At 36.9% G+C, this 17425-nt stretch overlaps 1 protein-coding gene across 5 annotated transcripts in view; it reads left to right on the forward strand.

Annotated features, from left to right (window-relative positions):
• Positions 1-17425, forward strand: part of SLC4A10 (solute carrier family 4 member 10) — a 166560-nt gene that overhangs the window by 135560 nt on the left and 13575 nt on the right. For all 5 annotated transcript variants that reach the window (XM_031057835.1, XM_031057838.1, XM_031057842.1 and 2 more), the window contains 6 exons: positions 8294-8399; positions 11001-11162; positions 11417-11530; positions 12049-12210; positions 14970-15221; positions 16449-16517. In XM_031057835.1, coding sequence (XP_030913695.1) covers positions 8294-8399; positions 11001-11162; positions 11417-11530; positions 12049-12210; positions 14970-15221; positions 16449-16517 — 865 coding nt within the window. The remainder of the gene's footprint in view (positions 1-8293; positions 8400-11000; positions 11163-11416; positions 11531-12048; positions 12211-14969; positions 15222-16448; positions 16518-17425) is intronic.

Below are 17425 nucleotides of genomic sequence, written 5' to 3' on the forward strand. Positions count from 1 at the left end.
CTGGTGAAGACATGAGTTTGACCCAGGAAAAGTCATTGGCATTCTGTTAGTGCTCTCTTTGGAGTACTAGAAAGACAAAGAAAGCAGTAATTTTAAATGGTTGGTGTTTCAACCAAATTGAAACCATATTTCAAGTGAAAAGAAAACCCATTCTGTATTTTTGGTGGACTTGAATTCTGTTACAAACAGTCTCTGTTGCAGGGATTTCATGTAAAATACTGCACTGCATGCATCTCTTATATTTGAGAGTACAGGAGCCATTACTAATATCTGCCGTAATACACCTTAGAAGACAAAGAAGAACATTCAGAACGGTTGGGATTTTTTTTTTAGTTTTTAATCAAGCACACCCAAATATTTGAAAATCAACTGAATGTCCTCCTAAAAGATTTCTTGAAAATTGCATTTAGTATTTTACCATTTAAAGTAGAAGGTAGATTTTGAGTTTGTTACAGAATTCTACCTCAAAATGACAAAAATACCTTTTTGCATGATCTTTTTGCATGATGCACTTTTTACTCATTTTTAAATTTTATTTTTTAATCTGTATTGAAATACAGAATAAATACAGTGATCTACTTACAGGCAAATTCATTCAGCATTTATATGTAACTTTTGCCTAAAACATCGTATTTTTGATATGGATGGTAAAGAATAAAGCATTTAAGTGATAAATCAAAGGAAGGACAAAGACAGCCTGATTTTCAGTGTGGTACTGTGCTGTATTTTCTTATTTTTAAACTGTTTTATTTTGAAGGAACTTGAATAGAGTAGCTACATTGTTTATTAAATTAAGTACAAATACTTCTTGATCAGGGCATTTCTTTCTATTTTTTTTTTTATGTGACCTTTTTGTATTTGTCAAGCCATTAGCATTTGTAGGTTGGCATAGCAACTCTCTTATTTCTGCACTCTCCTCCTCCTGTTTTTATCCTACCCTGGTAGCAAATATATCTCCAGTTAGTGAAACCTGTCTGGAACGCTGATGCCCATCAGTTTTAAAGTGTATATTAAATATTAGAATGTTATTTTTGCTGGGAAAAGAGAACCCCATTTTGGAGCAGATAAACCCCCCCCTGGTTTTAAAAGAAAAAAAGAATAAGCATTGTGGATGAAAGGAATGTGATTTAGAAAGCAATCTAGTAGTGTTTAAAATACAAGCATTTTAAGATAGTTTTCTTAGAATACAGAAGTTCAGTTATTTCTCAGGGTGAGGTTGCTTAGATCTTTATATACCTTTTTGGTATATAAAGGAATTTTATATACCTTTTTGGTTTTTATTAGTTCTTTTTTCAAAGTGATGAATTCATGTTGTTTTAATAATTCTTTACCAGAAGTTACTCAATTATTAACAGATTACATTGAATAATTTTAAAGTGATTTCTTGGCATAGTAATATGCATATTGCAATCTGTCTTGGTATTGACATGCACTTAAGCATTAGGAGTAGAAAATCCCACTCTGATGTAATTAGGGAGCCAAGATCATGTCAATCTCAATATCATTTCAGGCTATAGAAACTACTGCTTCTAGAAGGCATTGTGAAGATTGGTTTTGTGCATACCACTGTTTGCACAAGTAAGTTTTAAATCTTCCATTATCTGTACAAATTAATCTAAAGACATCATTATTGGATGCAAATTAGGTTGGTTTATACCCTGTATCCCTTAAGCTGCAGGTGGAATGAGAAGAGTCAGCGATGATGAGCACAGTGTTGCTCATTATGGTCCCAGGCATGTAATTGAATTTCAATTCCTGTAATGATTTCTTTGAGGTTAGATAGGAAAATAGATTTTCTGTTTCCCTTCTTTATAGTTCTTTTTTCCTACAGTTAAGTAACTGTGCCATATACTGTGTGTCCTTCCCTAAGAATATCCCTCTTCTTCCCAGAACCATGCAAGTGCCATCACTGAGTTTAACTGCTGGTTTCCTTTTGCTTCTTGACAACCCTTGGAATCCAGGATTTATTTTTCTTTATTCTATTTTTTCCAAGACTTCTCTGTACCTGCCCAACTCAGCTGACTTGTTTGTCCCTTTCTCCTTCATTTGAACCCAGAGAGTGCTCCCCTTGTTTTGTTCTTTCCTACTACTTGTCGCCTCCACTTTGGAAATGGATCTCCTTGCTAAGCAATTCCCCACAGCATTCAGTTTGTAATTGGGAGCTGGTCTACACAATGCCTTCAAAATCTAGGAAGGCTTACATAAAATCTGTGGGTGGATTTTTACGGTACCTTTATGTGTATTGATGCATTGCACCTGCTCGGTTGAAACTCAAGCTGACCATGTAGCACCGCAATGTATTGCAGTAATTATTTCTGTACCAGCATTATACTGAACCTCTTCTCCTCAAGTATATGCACTCTTAACTTTGGAAGTAGGGTGAAGTGACATCCTAGAAGTATTTCACAGTGAAAGCTTTCAGATGAATTGTCAGTATCCCCAGAGTTGCACTGCTTTTCTGCACAGGAATTTCTGTGTATGGCAGTCACACACCATAGTGCTGCTGCAAATGCAGGGACTGCATACTGCAGCAGATAGCTAATAAAACCCAACCTTCAAGGTTAACAAAGCTACAGTATGATTATAAATCTGTTTTCTAGACTTTCCCCTTCAAAAAACACTATTTTCCTCCTGATGTGCTATCCAAAAGACCCTGATTCTTTGAGATGTCTTCGGGCTAACATCAGTTCCCCTTCTCAGATTTGTTTCTCTCTCTGTGAAACTATTGTACTGCTGAGTGCATTGTTTAGGTGCTTTCATAGGCTTTTCTGTTTTCCTCCTGAGCTTAACCAACTAAACTTATACAGCCTTGTAACCTTAGAGAATATTTGTGGATGCCTACTGATGTTCGTGACTGTCAGAGATGGGCCACATAACAGTGGTTGTAATTCAGGATGGCAGAGCTCATAAATAAATGAAGAAAAAAATCTTGTCTTGCCATGACAGCTGTGCTGTGAAAGGGTTTCATGATACTGAGAATAGAACTTAACTGACAAGTCCATTTTCCATCACTATTAATTATTTTGTTTCCAGTCTTTTATCCACTGAGCCTTTGATTTAGTTGGTATGAAGGTTGGCACAAGAAGGAATATATGGTAAATAAAATGCCAGGGATCTGCAGGAATTGTAGGTATGAGACAGCAGAGAAGATATTATTTTATGATACTATTGTTGTCCTCTTCCCATAGAAGTTGTTAGACAAACAGAAGGATTCTGTGAATGCCCATAATTCCCACGAAAATGGTGTATTTGGAGGAGACATAAACATGCATAGCATAGTGCTATTAATATACTTCAGCCTTGTAAATGCAACATAAAGAATACCTATACCTTACTTTAAAAACAAACCTAGTGATGTTATCTTCCATTTCATGCTGTCATCTTCCTCTGTTATGTGATCAGTGCACAGCACACTCAGAGCATCCTCTGTGCTAGGGGAAAACCTTCCTACTCATATTACCAAATATGTGCTCTGATCTTCAGTGAGACATATTGTTTAAACAAGCACATTTTGCAACTTATTTGTCATACTTGCCTGCAGTTTTTTAGGTATTATAAATATTCATATAGAGCAAATCTCATTCTCAGGCTATCTTAAGTGAGCCAGAAAGGCATTTTTCCCTTCTAGCAGGGGGAAATGGTATATTGACTAATCAGGAAAAGCTGCAGTTGCATCTTTTATAGATCATATCCTTATCTAGTATAAATAGGTGGAGCATACAATATGTAAATTCTGGAAAAATAAGAGATCTAAACCAGTGCCTGTTGAATTTTATAAAATCATTGATAGTGCCTCCTAGTCTTGAAAACCTGCTACTGAAAAATGGTGACTGCTGTGGGATGAATGGTCCTGGGGCTTTCAAAGGGAGCTGCACCGTTTAAGTGTGGTGTATTTACTCACAAAAACACTGTCTGAGGCTCTTTTTTGAAGCTGGACAGGCACCATGCTACATTAAAGTCTGTGTGGGGAGCAGAGCATGCATGACAGAGTAATAAGAAGAAAATGGTGAAGAAGCAATCTAAAGAAGCAGGAGTAAGAGGTGGATATTGTAAGGATTGGAAAGACTAGACTGAGGTTAATTTGAATTGAAAAAATAAATGTAGGAAATAAGTTTCTTGTTTTTCAGTTAACAGAAAATTAGTCAGGATGCAAGTGGTTTTAGTAAAGAACCTTTTAGTTGTTGAGCAGCCATGTTATTTATATTTTATTGCTAATCTAAAAAGGAGGGGGAAAATATTCCCCAACTTGACGTATATAGTGATAGGTTTTTAATTTGCTAACTAATATTCCCTTTCCCATAGTCCAGAGAAAGAGGGATAATACAGACAGTCTTTTTGGTGCTATTAAGGATAGTAATAACTATTCCTTTTGTGGAACAAAGAACACTGATATTTATCTGAGATTTCCTGAAGTTGCTCTTGTGGGATCCTAGCTCTGCTCTCTGAAAACAGGACAAGTTGTAGATGTTGCATGCAGCAAGTTAGGATGGCTGCCTCTCATTAATGAAGTGAACGAAATTGAGACTTATGAACCAAAACCTAAAACAGCTATGAAATTGTGGGGAGTTAGGGAGGGACAAAGAAGGGAAGTGGAGAGTGACCTTATACTGCCTGTGTGTTACAGTTGAATTGGTGCTGAAGATTAAGCTGAAATTTTGATCCTCCTATAAAAGGAAGAGAGGTACAGGCTCCAGAGGATACCCATCTCTCATGCAGTCCTATCATTTTTTATTTCTAATCTACCTTTGTTCTCCATTCTGATTTGCCTGAGATTTCTTGAGTGCTTTGGAAGGTGTATGGGCGATAAAGACTCCTTGCTCTGGTTATTGTTTCTAGCTAGCAGGTTCAGGTTATTCTTTGTTACGTTCTCATTTTGTCAGTTCTCATCTTACAACAGTTCTAAGTTGTCTGAAGACTATCTTGTCTGAAATGGTTTATTTACCTACCTCAGAAGTATAATCCACTTTCTATTAGGCTGTATTAGATTTTTAAATACCCTAAAAGAAAACAAGCTCCATTGATATCTGTCTAGCTGCAAAATACAGACATTTTAAATACAGGTAGGGGCCTGTGGCTGGGTATCTAGTGCCACTTTGGATCTCTCAGACTCCAGCTGCTTTGAAAACAAAGGTATGAGTCAACGAAGATCCTCTCGTATGTGCCAAGTCATCATGGATATCCCAGACACCATGGAGTGCACAGTCACCCATGCTAAACATCTGAATTGCTACCAAGAGGTCAGAATGTCTTGCCATATCCAAAAGGGTAAAGATGAAAAATTATTTATTTCTGTCATCGGTGTGATGAAATGGATGTGTTGAGGTTGGCAGCAAAGATTTTCCCCCCCACATAGTGACACCTATGCTTTTGCTACCAAAACCGGTGTCAGATTGTTCCCTGCCTTTATTCTAGCCAGCGTGAAAGAGAATCAAAAGAATCCTTTTGAATCTTTTAGTACCAGGAGATGATTGCTGACTTATCACTCAAAGACACAAGAGTACATTGCTAAGTTGGTACTGTATTTAAAGATGAATATGTTGCTTAGAAAATACAGGTGTTTGTATAGTCTATTACTCATTTGGTAATAGCATAAAGTCCCCACAGATCCCTTGTTGTGGGCAAGTGCTCAGCACTTCAAACAACTTTACAAGAATGTAAGAGCATTTGAACTCCCAAGAGGAAATAATTTTTGCTTATTCCAGCATTCTGAGTAATATTTTATCAGGAAAATAGAAGGTTGTGTTAGTGTTAACTATTCAGCGTATTTTGCATTTTCTGGCAAAACTACTCAAAGTAAAAATGGCAATGAAAGAGACTAAAATACTAAAAATATTAAAGTAGGAAGCATTATTTCATTAATGTGAGATTATCGTTGAAGGTCAGTTACATTGGGAAATAGTTATCATTGAAGCAATTAAATCTGTTATGAAACAACACATTTTGGTAGATAATGTTTTTATGTTTTGGCACTGAATGGTACCTTCATTTGTGTTTTCTGGGACGGACAGGGAATGTTTTACTATCTCACAGTTCTATAATGTTAAGCAATTAGTGGGATGCTGGAAGAGAGTAATACCATGATACAATCTCACATCAAAATGTCAGTGTTGCCAAAACACGTACAATATTGAAAGCAATGCAATGTTGTATATATCAAAACACTGAGGTTGTTGTTTGAATGGTCTTCTGAGTAGAAACAGGATCTGATCTCCACAGTTAGGGCCTAGCTCTGCCCCCATTCAGTGACAGAAGCACTGTGCAGGGCGATTTTGGTCTGTGTGGGTGTAGTTTGCACAAGTCCCTTATTTACTGATGATCAGTTGGCCATTGCTAAATGCCTGTGAAACTTGGTAAAGACCAGACTGGAATGCTGTGCAGGAGGAAAGTGATATTGCTATAGAAATAAATAGGTGATCTCATCTGAAGGTGATTTACCTGAGCTGTATTAAAGTATAGCTTCAAGTGTCACATTTCTGAGGAAATAGAAATTTTGGCTCCTCTAACCTTTAAATGTAATTTTGCAGTTTGCAGCAAGTGTAGCTGTACCATGTAGTGCTGACGACAGGCACAGTCTCCCCTTCTAGTGAGGAAGTGACTGAGTGAGCAGCCCCTGCACCCTGGCCTGCTGTAATCAAACCCTGGCCCGGCGTCCGGCCAGCCTGCGATCGGCGATGGACACCAGGGCCAGGGAGCTCCTGTGCTCCCAGAAAACAGCAGTAACCTCACACAGCCACCTCTGTACTGTTGCATGAACATCCAATACTCCCCTGCAATACATGATGTAGCCATACTGTTTGTTGGCTTTATTCTGCTCCTGTAGCTCACTGGTAGTGATGTGCTTCATTTAACCCATCCTGTAATACCTTGAACTACGCATTCAACACGCATTCATTCTGCACTTAGGGCCTGATCCAAAGCATATTAAATATGTTTGAAAGATCCAGTCAAGGACTTTTGGCTCAGGCCCTCTACTTCTCTGAATGCAGTTGCTTTTTTTTTCTTTTTTTTTCCTTTCCTTTTTGTTCATGGGCTGTGGGGGTTTTCTCTTTCTTTTGGAAATAGCTGCATTTAAAATAAAAGCAAGAAATTGCACAAAGACAACCTGCATCTTTTCTTCTCTATGTATTAAATGCAGCTGTTGTCACATGTATAGTATTGTAATTGAAATAGAATGTCAGTGTTGTGTCCTCATGGTGTAGATGGTAGAATTTAATATATAGAAAATCATACAAATCTAGATGAGTATTGTCATTTTGTGGAAAGATAAACAGTCACATAGAAAATAGCATAGGTAAGTGAATAAACTGATATTCTGCTACAGCTGTAATGCAATTTATGTTCAGTGGCTCTGCACGCGATAGTCAGATGTTATCTTGTCCCCTGCTACTCCTGAAAACTTTATCAGAGAGTACAAAATTTATTTAAAGTCATCATAAGCACATTAAAATACTAGCAGACTCAATGGTGCTATAGATTATTAAAGTAGAATTAATTTAAAGCGTATTGCAAAGCACACTTGACATCTTGGATCCTACAGAGTATCCTGGATGTTTTGAAGGCTTTGTCAAAGACAAAACCTCCCACAGTTGCTTCAGAGGCTTTAAAGATTTCATTTTGATTTTAAATTACTTATTTTTAAATTACTTATTGTCCTCCTACACTGCCTCGTCACATTTTGCGTGTTAAAATACACAATTTAGAATGAAAAGTGTGCTTTTACAGCAGCTGTGGGGAAAAGAGAAACAAGGGACACAGAGTTCAGAGAGCTTTTGGTGCTGGTGATCCTGACATTCAGAGCCCCGACAGTTGACTGGGTAGTTGGGCAATTTTGCATGCAAAGGCACGTTTCCATCTAGGAAAGAAAGAGGACACAGAGAGTTTGTTATTTGGGAAATGGATCAGCCTGGAGCTGTACATAGCATCTAATGTCCATGTAGAGAAATGTTAGGTGTAAGAGGGTGGAACAGGGCCAGCATATTCTCAGTATTACAAACTGTGCTCAGAAGTATCCATAGACAAGGAAGAAAACAGGTGGTAAAACTTAATGTGATCAGTGGTTGGAATATGTCACGTTACGTACTATATATGCATATGCACCTCACAGCAAATGATACTCCAGTAATAGCACTGGCTACTGAACTACAAACTGCTTCAAAGCATGCATTTACTGAACTAATTTGAACTAAAATTATCTGCCAATGTAGAGCATAATTTCAATGTATCTTAAAATTGATAATTTAGACTAATATCTGATATATATTTCATTATTAAGGAAGAATATATTTCTTTTCAGATGCAATTGTGTGGAACCAGAGCATCCTAGCAATAAAACGTTACAATACTGGCAGGATTACAATATATCTGCATCTGATGTGCCATGGGGGAACCTGACTGTGTCAGTAAGTAAATTTTGGAACTTAATAAATAAAGGCATAGGCATAAATAATTCTGTCCATCTTACTGCAACAAAAATATTTTAAAAAATACCAATTTTCCTGCTCATATTTGTTCAAATAAATAATAAAAGATACTTAACAAAAATTAACATGAACTTTATAGTGTTATCTCATTTTGTAAGCTTTTTGCAGCAAGTGTGTGCATTTTATGCCCTGCTTTGGAACCTTCTTGACACACTAGCACAAGAGCTTGGCTGAGATTAAGTCAAACATGTCAAATGACAATGAATTTGTCCTAAATTCTGCCAGATGGCAAAACCCAAGTTCCCTTGTGTAGAAAGAATCAGAAGCATTTATTTTCCCTAAAACACTCTTGCAGTAGTTCAGGCTATAAAAAAGAGGATGGGGAGAAATTTTCTCTTCAATGGCCACTTTTTTCTCACGTAAGTTCTGTAATTTCTTTTCCCAGGGGAGGAAGGGGATAAAGCTGCCGTTTAGTGGGGCTTGCATGAATCTGTAACAAGTTTCTTAACAGTACACTTTTCTATGTTTAAAGGATTTTATAATTCAAGTTTGCCTTTTTCAAAGTGACATTTACAGCTTGATTAAAATGTTGTGTTGAGATTGGGCCACCACTTTTTCTCGCACAGGGATCATTTCATTACACAGTCAAAGAGAATTGAGTGCAAAAGACACCAGACTGAAGAGATAACTGAATTAACCAAATCATAGGCATAATCAAATTGAACACTTAAAAGCCAATCCAGTGGACTGTCTCCAGAAGATACTGTTCTTTTTTTTTTTTTCCAAAGGCAGGAACGCAGAAGAACTCGTTTTAAGTAAGAGCTGTCTTCCATGGCTGCTCTGTCTTGCTTCCATGCCTTCCTCTGAGCAGGGACTGCTCCTCAACTCTGTTGGTGTGGCAACAGCAGAAAGAAAGTTGAGAACTGCTGGCCTGAGGGATTCCAGCAGTCCAGAATGAATATTCTCAAAATTGCAGCACACTCTAAGAGCATCTGTGCAGGAGCAGACTCCTCCTCTCACTTTCTCAGATCTCTGACAGTGTTTTTCAGAGTACATTTGCAGCTGAGGAGATTTAAAATAACAGATTTTGTTTTAACTATAAATGTAAAAGACTGGCTGCATTATATAAAACCCTTAAAAACTTCTGTGAAAGCTTATTACCAAAACTTGAGTTTACATAGGTAGCAGTATAACTGACCAACTTTTCCCATGACTCCCTGTAGTTGTCAAAGAAATAACTGATTTTTTTTGTACTTTTGTCTTTGTTTCTTGCAAGCATCATCAAGAAACTTCTGCTGTAGAGATTAGACGTTGCTGTCTGTAAATATTTGGTCAGACTCACCCCATTATGTCTCTTTTACTGCTCATATCTTCTTCTATCTAGTTGAAATGTTTCAAGTTTCTGAAGATCTGGATTCTCATTCTCTCTTAAAACCCAATGATTATTTTTTGCTTTCAAGACAAACCAAGTGTGAGCAAAGGATCTTGGACCAAGTATTATAAAAGGATTTTGGACAAGTGTGAAGAGGATTTTGATGGTGACAAAATCCTCTTCAAGAGGCATATGATGAACTTCATCCCAAGTTTACTGTTGTAGCAGTATAAAAAACCTTGTGCTCCTTTGTCTCACAGTCATCAAATAGCAATTGTGGTTTTTCCCAAGACAATCTTTTTTCAAAGACAAAGTTTCCCATATCAGGATAATTGTGCAGTGAGTGTGATGAGCCAGTGACACACTTGATTTAATACAAAAAGATCCTGATCTGGCAGGATGTTTCTTCCTGGAACCCCTGATTTCATGGGGGCTGCATTTAATTTTTCTTAATAAGTGTGGAGGGATTGGGAAGGAGAAGGAAAGGATTGTGAGTCCAGAGCTGGTAGCTCACATTTCTAGAGCTACTCTTTATGATTTTAGATGACTAAGGGTAGTAGTGGAGAAGTACTGGAAATGCTTTCTACTGTATCTGCATATTGATAATAAATTATATTAAATATAATTGATGTTAAAGGTTTAGGGTTTTCAGGCATTTTATCAGCTCTTGTTGTAAGAGAAAGACAATTTGCAGGATGTGCTGCCCCCGTGTGGTATTAAATGTATTGGGCTGCTTTTAGGCCAATGCCATGCGTCCTAAATAGCTTTTTCTTCAATTGCTGGGGCTGTGAAGTGAAAACAAAAAAGCAGTTCTTGAGAATGCACCAGGAGCAGACTTTCTCTTTGTGCCTTTTGAACTTTGCTTTCCACACTTGGAGAGTGTTAGTAAGTGTAAATCTGTATTTGTACACAGAAAATAAATCAGTGTACTTGCTGAGTTTGAAGAAACCCTGTTTTTATGTTAATGACTTTATTTATGATATGTCTTAGCGACTTCATCTTTTAATATGGCTAAAAAAAGAGATTCCTTTGGGAATTTTCCATGCAGACTAGATACAAACGTAGTGAGTTTTAAGTTTTAAAAGAATAAATATCTAGAAATTGTTTTACTATTTCTAGTAGTACAAATTAGGAAAGAAATTAGAAAGAAAATGTTAGTGTAAGCATGGATAATTTTTAGAACAACACTATTTTTCTCTCCCTGGTAGGAATGTAAAAAGTTTCATGGCGAGTTTGTTGGGCGAGCCTGTGGTCATCATGGCCCTTACGTTCCAGACGTCCTCTTCTGGTCTGTCATCTTGTTCTTCTCCACAGTAACTCTCTCATCCACTCTGAAGCAGTTCAAAACCAGCCGGTACTTCCCAACAAAGGTGTGTGCCATTATTTATTTCAGTTCCAACGTTGTTATTAATCATGTCCAAGTATGAATTCCATTTGCATTGCAAATTCACTTAACTGCTGGTGAAGTAGACAGGGCATCTTTCCTCTGTTAGAAATTTGTATCAGAATAAGCATTGTTTTAGCTGTAAGCTGAAACTGTAAGCTGTACTAAAACAGTGAAGAAAAATCTTGAGTCATAGCTGAATGTTTTAGTTAAAATTGTCATTTCTCTCAATAATCATAGGTACGCTCTGTTGTCAGCGACTTTGCTGTCTTTCTCACTATTTTGTCCATGGTTTTAATTGACTATGCCCTTGGAATTCCATCACCAAAACTTCAGGTTCCAAATGCTTTTAAGGTAAGTTGTTGATAAATTGCACTGCTTTATCATTTTGTAAAGTAATCTACTATGGTGGGTTTATAATTGTTTATTATCATCATCAGCGAGTAGCAATTGTATTTTAAAATTTTTGTGTTCACAAGGAATTATGCAACCTCTCTAATTTATGGATCATGTAAGTGAACCTCTCCCATCAGGCTCTTTCATGCTTCTTAATGTTTATTTCCTCTGTAGAAATTACCAGGGCTCAAATCACTCAAATTCTAAACTGTAATGTTCTGTGGCTTTCTTCAAATTTTGGGTTTACTATATCAAGTGCAACCAAGTCTGTAATAATCCAGATGATTTTATTATATATTTTATTATATGTAATTTCTTGGCTTGGCATCAGAGGAAGTCTAGCTTGTTTTTTAGTTCTCTATATAGGTTGGTTTTAAAGGAAGTAATATCTTAATAAGTTTTGTATGTATTCTTGTGAAATTGAATTGTGAATAATCCTTACAGTTCTGACTGGCCGTGCATGACTGTTTTTGTAGCCCACCAGAGATGATCGTGGCTGGTTTATTACTCCTTTGGGGCCTAATCCTTGGTGGACAGTGATAGCTGCTGTAATCCCAGCCCTGCTTTGTACGATCCTTATCTTTATGGACCAGCAGATCACAGCTGTCATTATCAATAGAAAAGAGCACAAACTAAAGGTATTCAGTCAAAATTTATACTTTCACTGTTGTTTTCTGCTTCAGATTATGTAATGTGCATCCATCTACTTTAGTATGCTAGTTTGTTATATATTATATAGAACCCCTTTAAATTTTTATGCTTTTTTCTTTGTTGGTCTGTGTGGTACCTGTGCCCTGTGTCAGTGATCCACTGCCTTACAGAAGACTTTATGAATGTTATTTGGAATACAGATTCTGAGTTAAGAAAGTGCTGCCTTCTGTGCTTTAGTAGAAGGATTCATTCACTAAAAAACCCCTTCAAGTTAATAGTCTTTCTAAATACCACAATCTTAATGGCCTCTTCAGGTATTGACAGTGTTGTTCTACTGGATGGATTTTTAGAAACTACTCAGGGGTTATTTTGTAATATAAGATTTTTTTCCCTCTCTTAGTCCTTCTCTGTGGTTCTACCCATCCTTTTTTTTTAATGCCCTTCCTACATTAAAGAAGGGAGAAGAATAAAACTGAGCCTTAGAGGCACAATGGGTTCTTAAAACAACATAGGACAACTTCCTGCTCTGTTCTCTAACACTTTAGTTGCCTACAGATGGAGAGAGAAAAAGGGACATCACCCCTCTGAAAAACTGTTGGGCAAAATCTAGCAGCAGGTTTCTGTACATGTATATGCAGCAAGCTTAGGCTTTTTTTTGACATACTTTTAATAAGCAGCAATCCAATCCCAAGTTGCTTTAGCAAATGCATTTGCAACCTTCACTTTGCATTGCCTCTTCTTGGATGATTGTGACATTTGATATGTTCTTTTTTTGCCCTCTTTGTCAGCCTGGCTCTTCATGTCAATCCATAGCATTGCATGTGGTTAACTTGACAGATGCAGGAATTTGCTGCCAAGCTTTGGAATGTGTTTTTTCAGCACTGGCATCTGGGAGTCAGATGGTCCTCCTGGCTGCCCCCTTGTCTTGCTGCGTTTTAGTTTTGCTGGGGTCTGGTGTAGCATCACCTGTTGCTATGCTTCCTTTTCTTCCCATATGTCAGGTTCCTCAGATCATGTATGAATGTGAGGAAATGCTCTCGGATTCTGTATGCATTAGCAGATACATTCCTCATAAATGTGTCAGAAGGTAAAAAAAGGTGTCTCTGTTAGGATTTAGAATTAAACTCTTTCTTTGAGTGCATTGTGCCTGTAACTAATATCTGTGTTTGACACATCTCTGAGTTTGTCAAGATGTGTCTTGGAGATAAGACTCATAAGCACTTTTGGGGAGTGAGGGAAGGTTGCTAGAGTTGATTCTCTTCATTTTCTTTACTTTTCCCCCTTTTTAAATAATGTAAGCAAATAAGATGGCATTTTCATTTTGATATGTGGCTTACATTTTCATAAACCCAGACGCTTCCCATTTTAGAAGTAAAAGTTGTCTTCATAAAGAAATGATTTGTTTGCTTCCAACTCATTTTCCTCTCTTTTTTTATACTTCCCATAGCAAATTCTGGATAGTGCACATTTCAGCTTTTGGCAGTCTCTGTAGCAAACCCTTCCAAGTTTAGTTTAGTTACTTTTTTTATGTCAAAAGGCATTTGCATGGGTTTACAGGCAAAATTATGGTTCAACATATTCACATTGTTTGCATGAACATCGCTGTTTCATCAGACCATGACACTGGATTTGTTGCCATATTGCAAAGTTTTGTGGAGATGGCTAACTACCTGACTTTTTAAAAGAAAATAGCCTCAGCTGCTGCTTGCAGCTGTGAGGATGTCCTGGATATTTGCTAAAATTGCAGTGAAATATCCTACTCAGCTATGGTTCAGCTATGGTAGCAGATATCTATAGAACCAAGCTTGATGCATTTTTCTTTTTCAAGCTAAGTTAGTCATTGGAGGGTTTTAAACTTATCTAAGAATCGACCAAAGGGTTTTATGCTTGAAAGCAAACCATTATCCACCTGTTGGTAAATTTATGTAGCATTTGACCACTACAGAAGTGATCCAAACCCAAAAGTTTTATATTGACTTTTCCTATGGATATTATGATGCTATGTTTGAATAAGGAAACCAATAAAGCAGTTTTTATATTTTAATTTTTAAAATTTATTTTAATGTTTAAATTTAATAGATTTTATATTTTAATTTAATGTATCTTATTTTCTAGCTATCTGCTCTTATCTAAGATTGAAAGTAGGTTACTGAAAATATATATCATATGCTTACCATCTTAAAAAACTTTAGAAGGAACACTGTGGTTTTATGGCCCCTTCTAGCATAAACTGACTTTGCAAATGTTGTGGATTTTTATGTAGGGACCAATAAAAAGACATACTTTTCCACCTCTTTGTAAGAATGGATGGGAGCTCTACTAAGATTAGTGCAGTGGGAAGCTGGCAGCGCAGCTGGCAGCTGGATGTTCTGCTCACTGTTATCCACAGAGGAGACTTAGTTAAAACAGAAAATGTATGTATTTTCCAGTGTCTCACCAGTATACATTTTATAAGCAGGAAAGCTGTTTGGTGCCCACTGTAGAGTGGATTTGTGGTACACTTGTAACTGGAAGGAGTCCAGTGACATTGAACACTGAGTGTGAACCACTCTGAATTCCCCTGAGATAATCAGTCTGCATCCCTACTGACCCAGCCTGGATAACACATAGAAGGAAGCTCTATTTTTCCTACAAATCTCAAATTTTCAATTGTCTCTAGCTGTTCATTAGGAATGCCTGCCAGGAGCGTTCTCCTTAATTCAGATGTCATTTTACATCTTCTTTCCATCCTTACTTTTCTTAACAGAAAGGATGTGGATACCACCTCGACCTACTCATGGTGGCAGTGATGCTTGGTGTGTGCTCTATTATGGGATTGCCCTGGTTTGTTGCAGCCACTGTCCTCTCCATTTCCCATGTGAACAGCTTAAAACTGGAATCAGAGTGCTCCGCTCCAGGGGAGCAGCCAAAATTTCTTGGAATCCGGGAGCAAAGAGTCACAGGGCTCATGATATTTATCCTTATGGGCTCATCTGTCTTTTTGACAAGTATTCTAAAGGTAATTTGGGGAAGTAAGGGAAAGGTAAAGAATACTGCACTGAATATTTCACTGTTGTTACTGTAATATCTAATGAATGCTCTTTCCAGGCACATTACTAACCAGCATAATGTTACACAATGAGAGTTTAAAGGAATTCTAATTTTGCTTAATAAAGTGCCTAGCATTTTTAAAATAAAAACCTTGTAATAAAAATCTGGTCTGACTGAAGTCAAAGGGAATTCTGCCATTGAGCTGTATTCACACTTTGTCAGTACTTTGGGCCCATGGCAAATTACCATGAAACAGTCTCATTATACCAATTTAAAATTTATTTAGATAATTTAAAAACATTTTGTGGTTTCCAAGTAATTTAAAAATATTTTCACAGTTGCAAGAGAAGTTCTATGGTTTGTTTCTTGGAAATGAACAGAAAAATTATCTCATGCTTCCTGCATACTCAAGACAGCTCACCAGTGTCCTGAAAAAGGGTGTCTAGTTACAGTCATATATAATACCCTGTATATATGTAATACTTTTTAAAGAACTATCTGGTCTCTGTGAAATCAGTGAGATTTTTTGGCGCTGGCTTTAATAAAACCAGAACTTAGTCTTGAATATTGTCACAGTGAGGGCAACAAGCCCTTAGAAATTGTACTTCCCAGCAGTATTTTATTAAGTATATGATAATGCCTTCACTTTGAAAACACACAGAACATGCATTTTGTGTATTTAGTATTTCTAACAGATTCTATGGACATACCCATTTGCCTACACAGTTTCTGCTGTGAACCTGAACATTTAAATAGTCTCTTTAAAAATCATTCCATAGAATCATTCACCCATTTTTAAATGTTTATAGCACAAAATATTACTTTTAGCAGTAAGAAGTATTTTGTGTCTCTTGAACATTTTTCTGAGCTGTCTTTAAAGTAAAGAATTTAAGTATAAATTAAGGCTTTAATTTTTTTTGTGTAGTTCTGTTAATTGTATTAATAGGGAATTAAGTATATTGTAATAACTGGCCATGAGAGGAAAATAAAACTACAGAGCCAGATTCTTCTTTTGCTTTGTACTCTGAGAAACATTATTAATTTATAATTGAGTGACTCTGAATTTACAACTTGTCTGATTAATGCAGGCATATGGCACTTTGTATTTCAACTGTTTTGAATGTCTTTCTAGAAGCATTTAAAATTGTTAAGTAGTATTTAATATGCTCTTCTCTTTCTCTGCTTGTTTGTGCAGTTTATTCCTATGCCAGTGCTTTATGGAGTGTTTCTTTACATGGGCGCTTCATCTCTAAAGGGAATTCAGGTAAAATGGATTTATGATGAGTGTGTTATTGATGATGCTTTCTATAAAAAATATTGCTGTTCTTCTTATATATTGTATTAGCTTTTGTGTATAATCTTAAAGGAATGTTGCCAACCTTAAATTTTTGAAAGTGACTACTTAAAAGGAAAATGGATTCTCTATAAATAGAATATTCCCTTTAGGCCATGTGCTCCATTTTTTCCCCTATATTTTGGGTGTTGATTTTTCTGTTCTCTCTTGTTATCAAGAGAATTTTGCTGAGCCTAAAAACTGAGTAATAACTAACAGGGGCTCTTCCCTCTCTGCTGCCTGCCCATTCTCTTGCTTGCATGCTGCCTTTTCAAGTTCCTTTGCAGTGCTACACTTAATCTTGAACTTTGCCTTTAGGGCTAACTTGCCCTAAAACTAACAGAAGTGAAATTTTGAAGGTCTTTCCTATGCAGATAAACACTCCAGGCAGGGAGGGGGAGCTGCTGCAAGCACTTCAGGGGTGAAGGGTCAAGTCTAGTGGAAGGGCAGCATTCCTGCCGTGGCCTCTGGTGGGAGTAGCTGGCAGAAAGCTGGCATTCCAGCACTCAGGTTGGGGTTGTGCTGTGCTCTTTTTCTCCTGGCTGACTGCAGCATGAAATGGCACAGTGTCCAATCCTATAGCCCATGAGGCATCGACATACCTTCCGAGACAACTGAGAAAGAACAACCACACAGTGAAAACACAAGTTACACTGTGCAAAAGGTCAAATACAAAAAGCAAAGAAAATTTCTGATTTTTTTTCATTACATTTGATTGCAGCTTACCTCCATTTATAGGCAAAACTGAGATTTTTTTTTTTTGACTGGTGGTCTCTATTCAGAGACTCTTCTTTTATAACTTTGCCTATCTCTTATTCTTTGGGTTGATATTCTCAGAA

Source organism: Geospiza fortis, unplaced genomic scaffold (assembly GCF_000277835.1).
Source record: "Geospiza fortis unplaced genomic scaffold, GeoFor_1.0 scaffold112, whole genome shotgun sequence".
Taxonomy (NCBI): Eukaryota; Metazoa; Chordata; class Aves; order Passeriformes; family Thraupidae; genus Geospiza; species Geospiza fortis.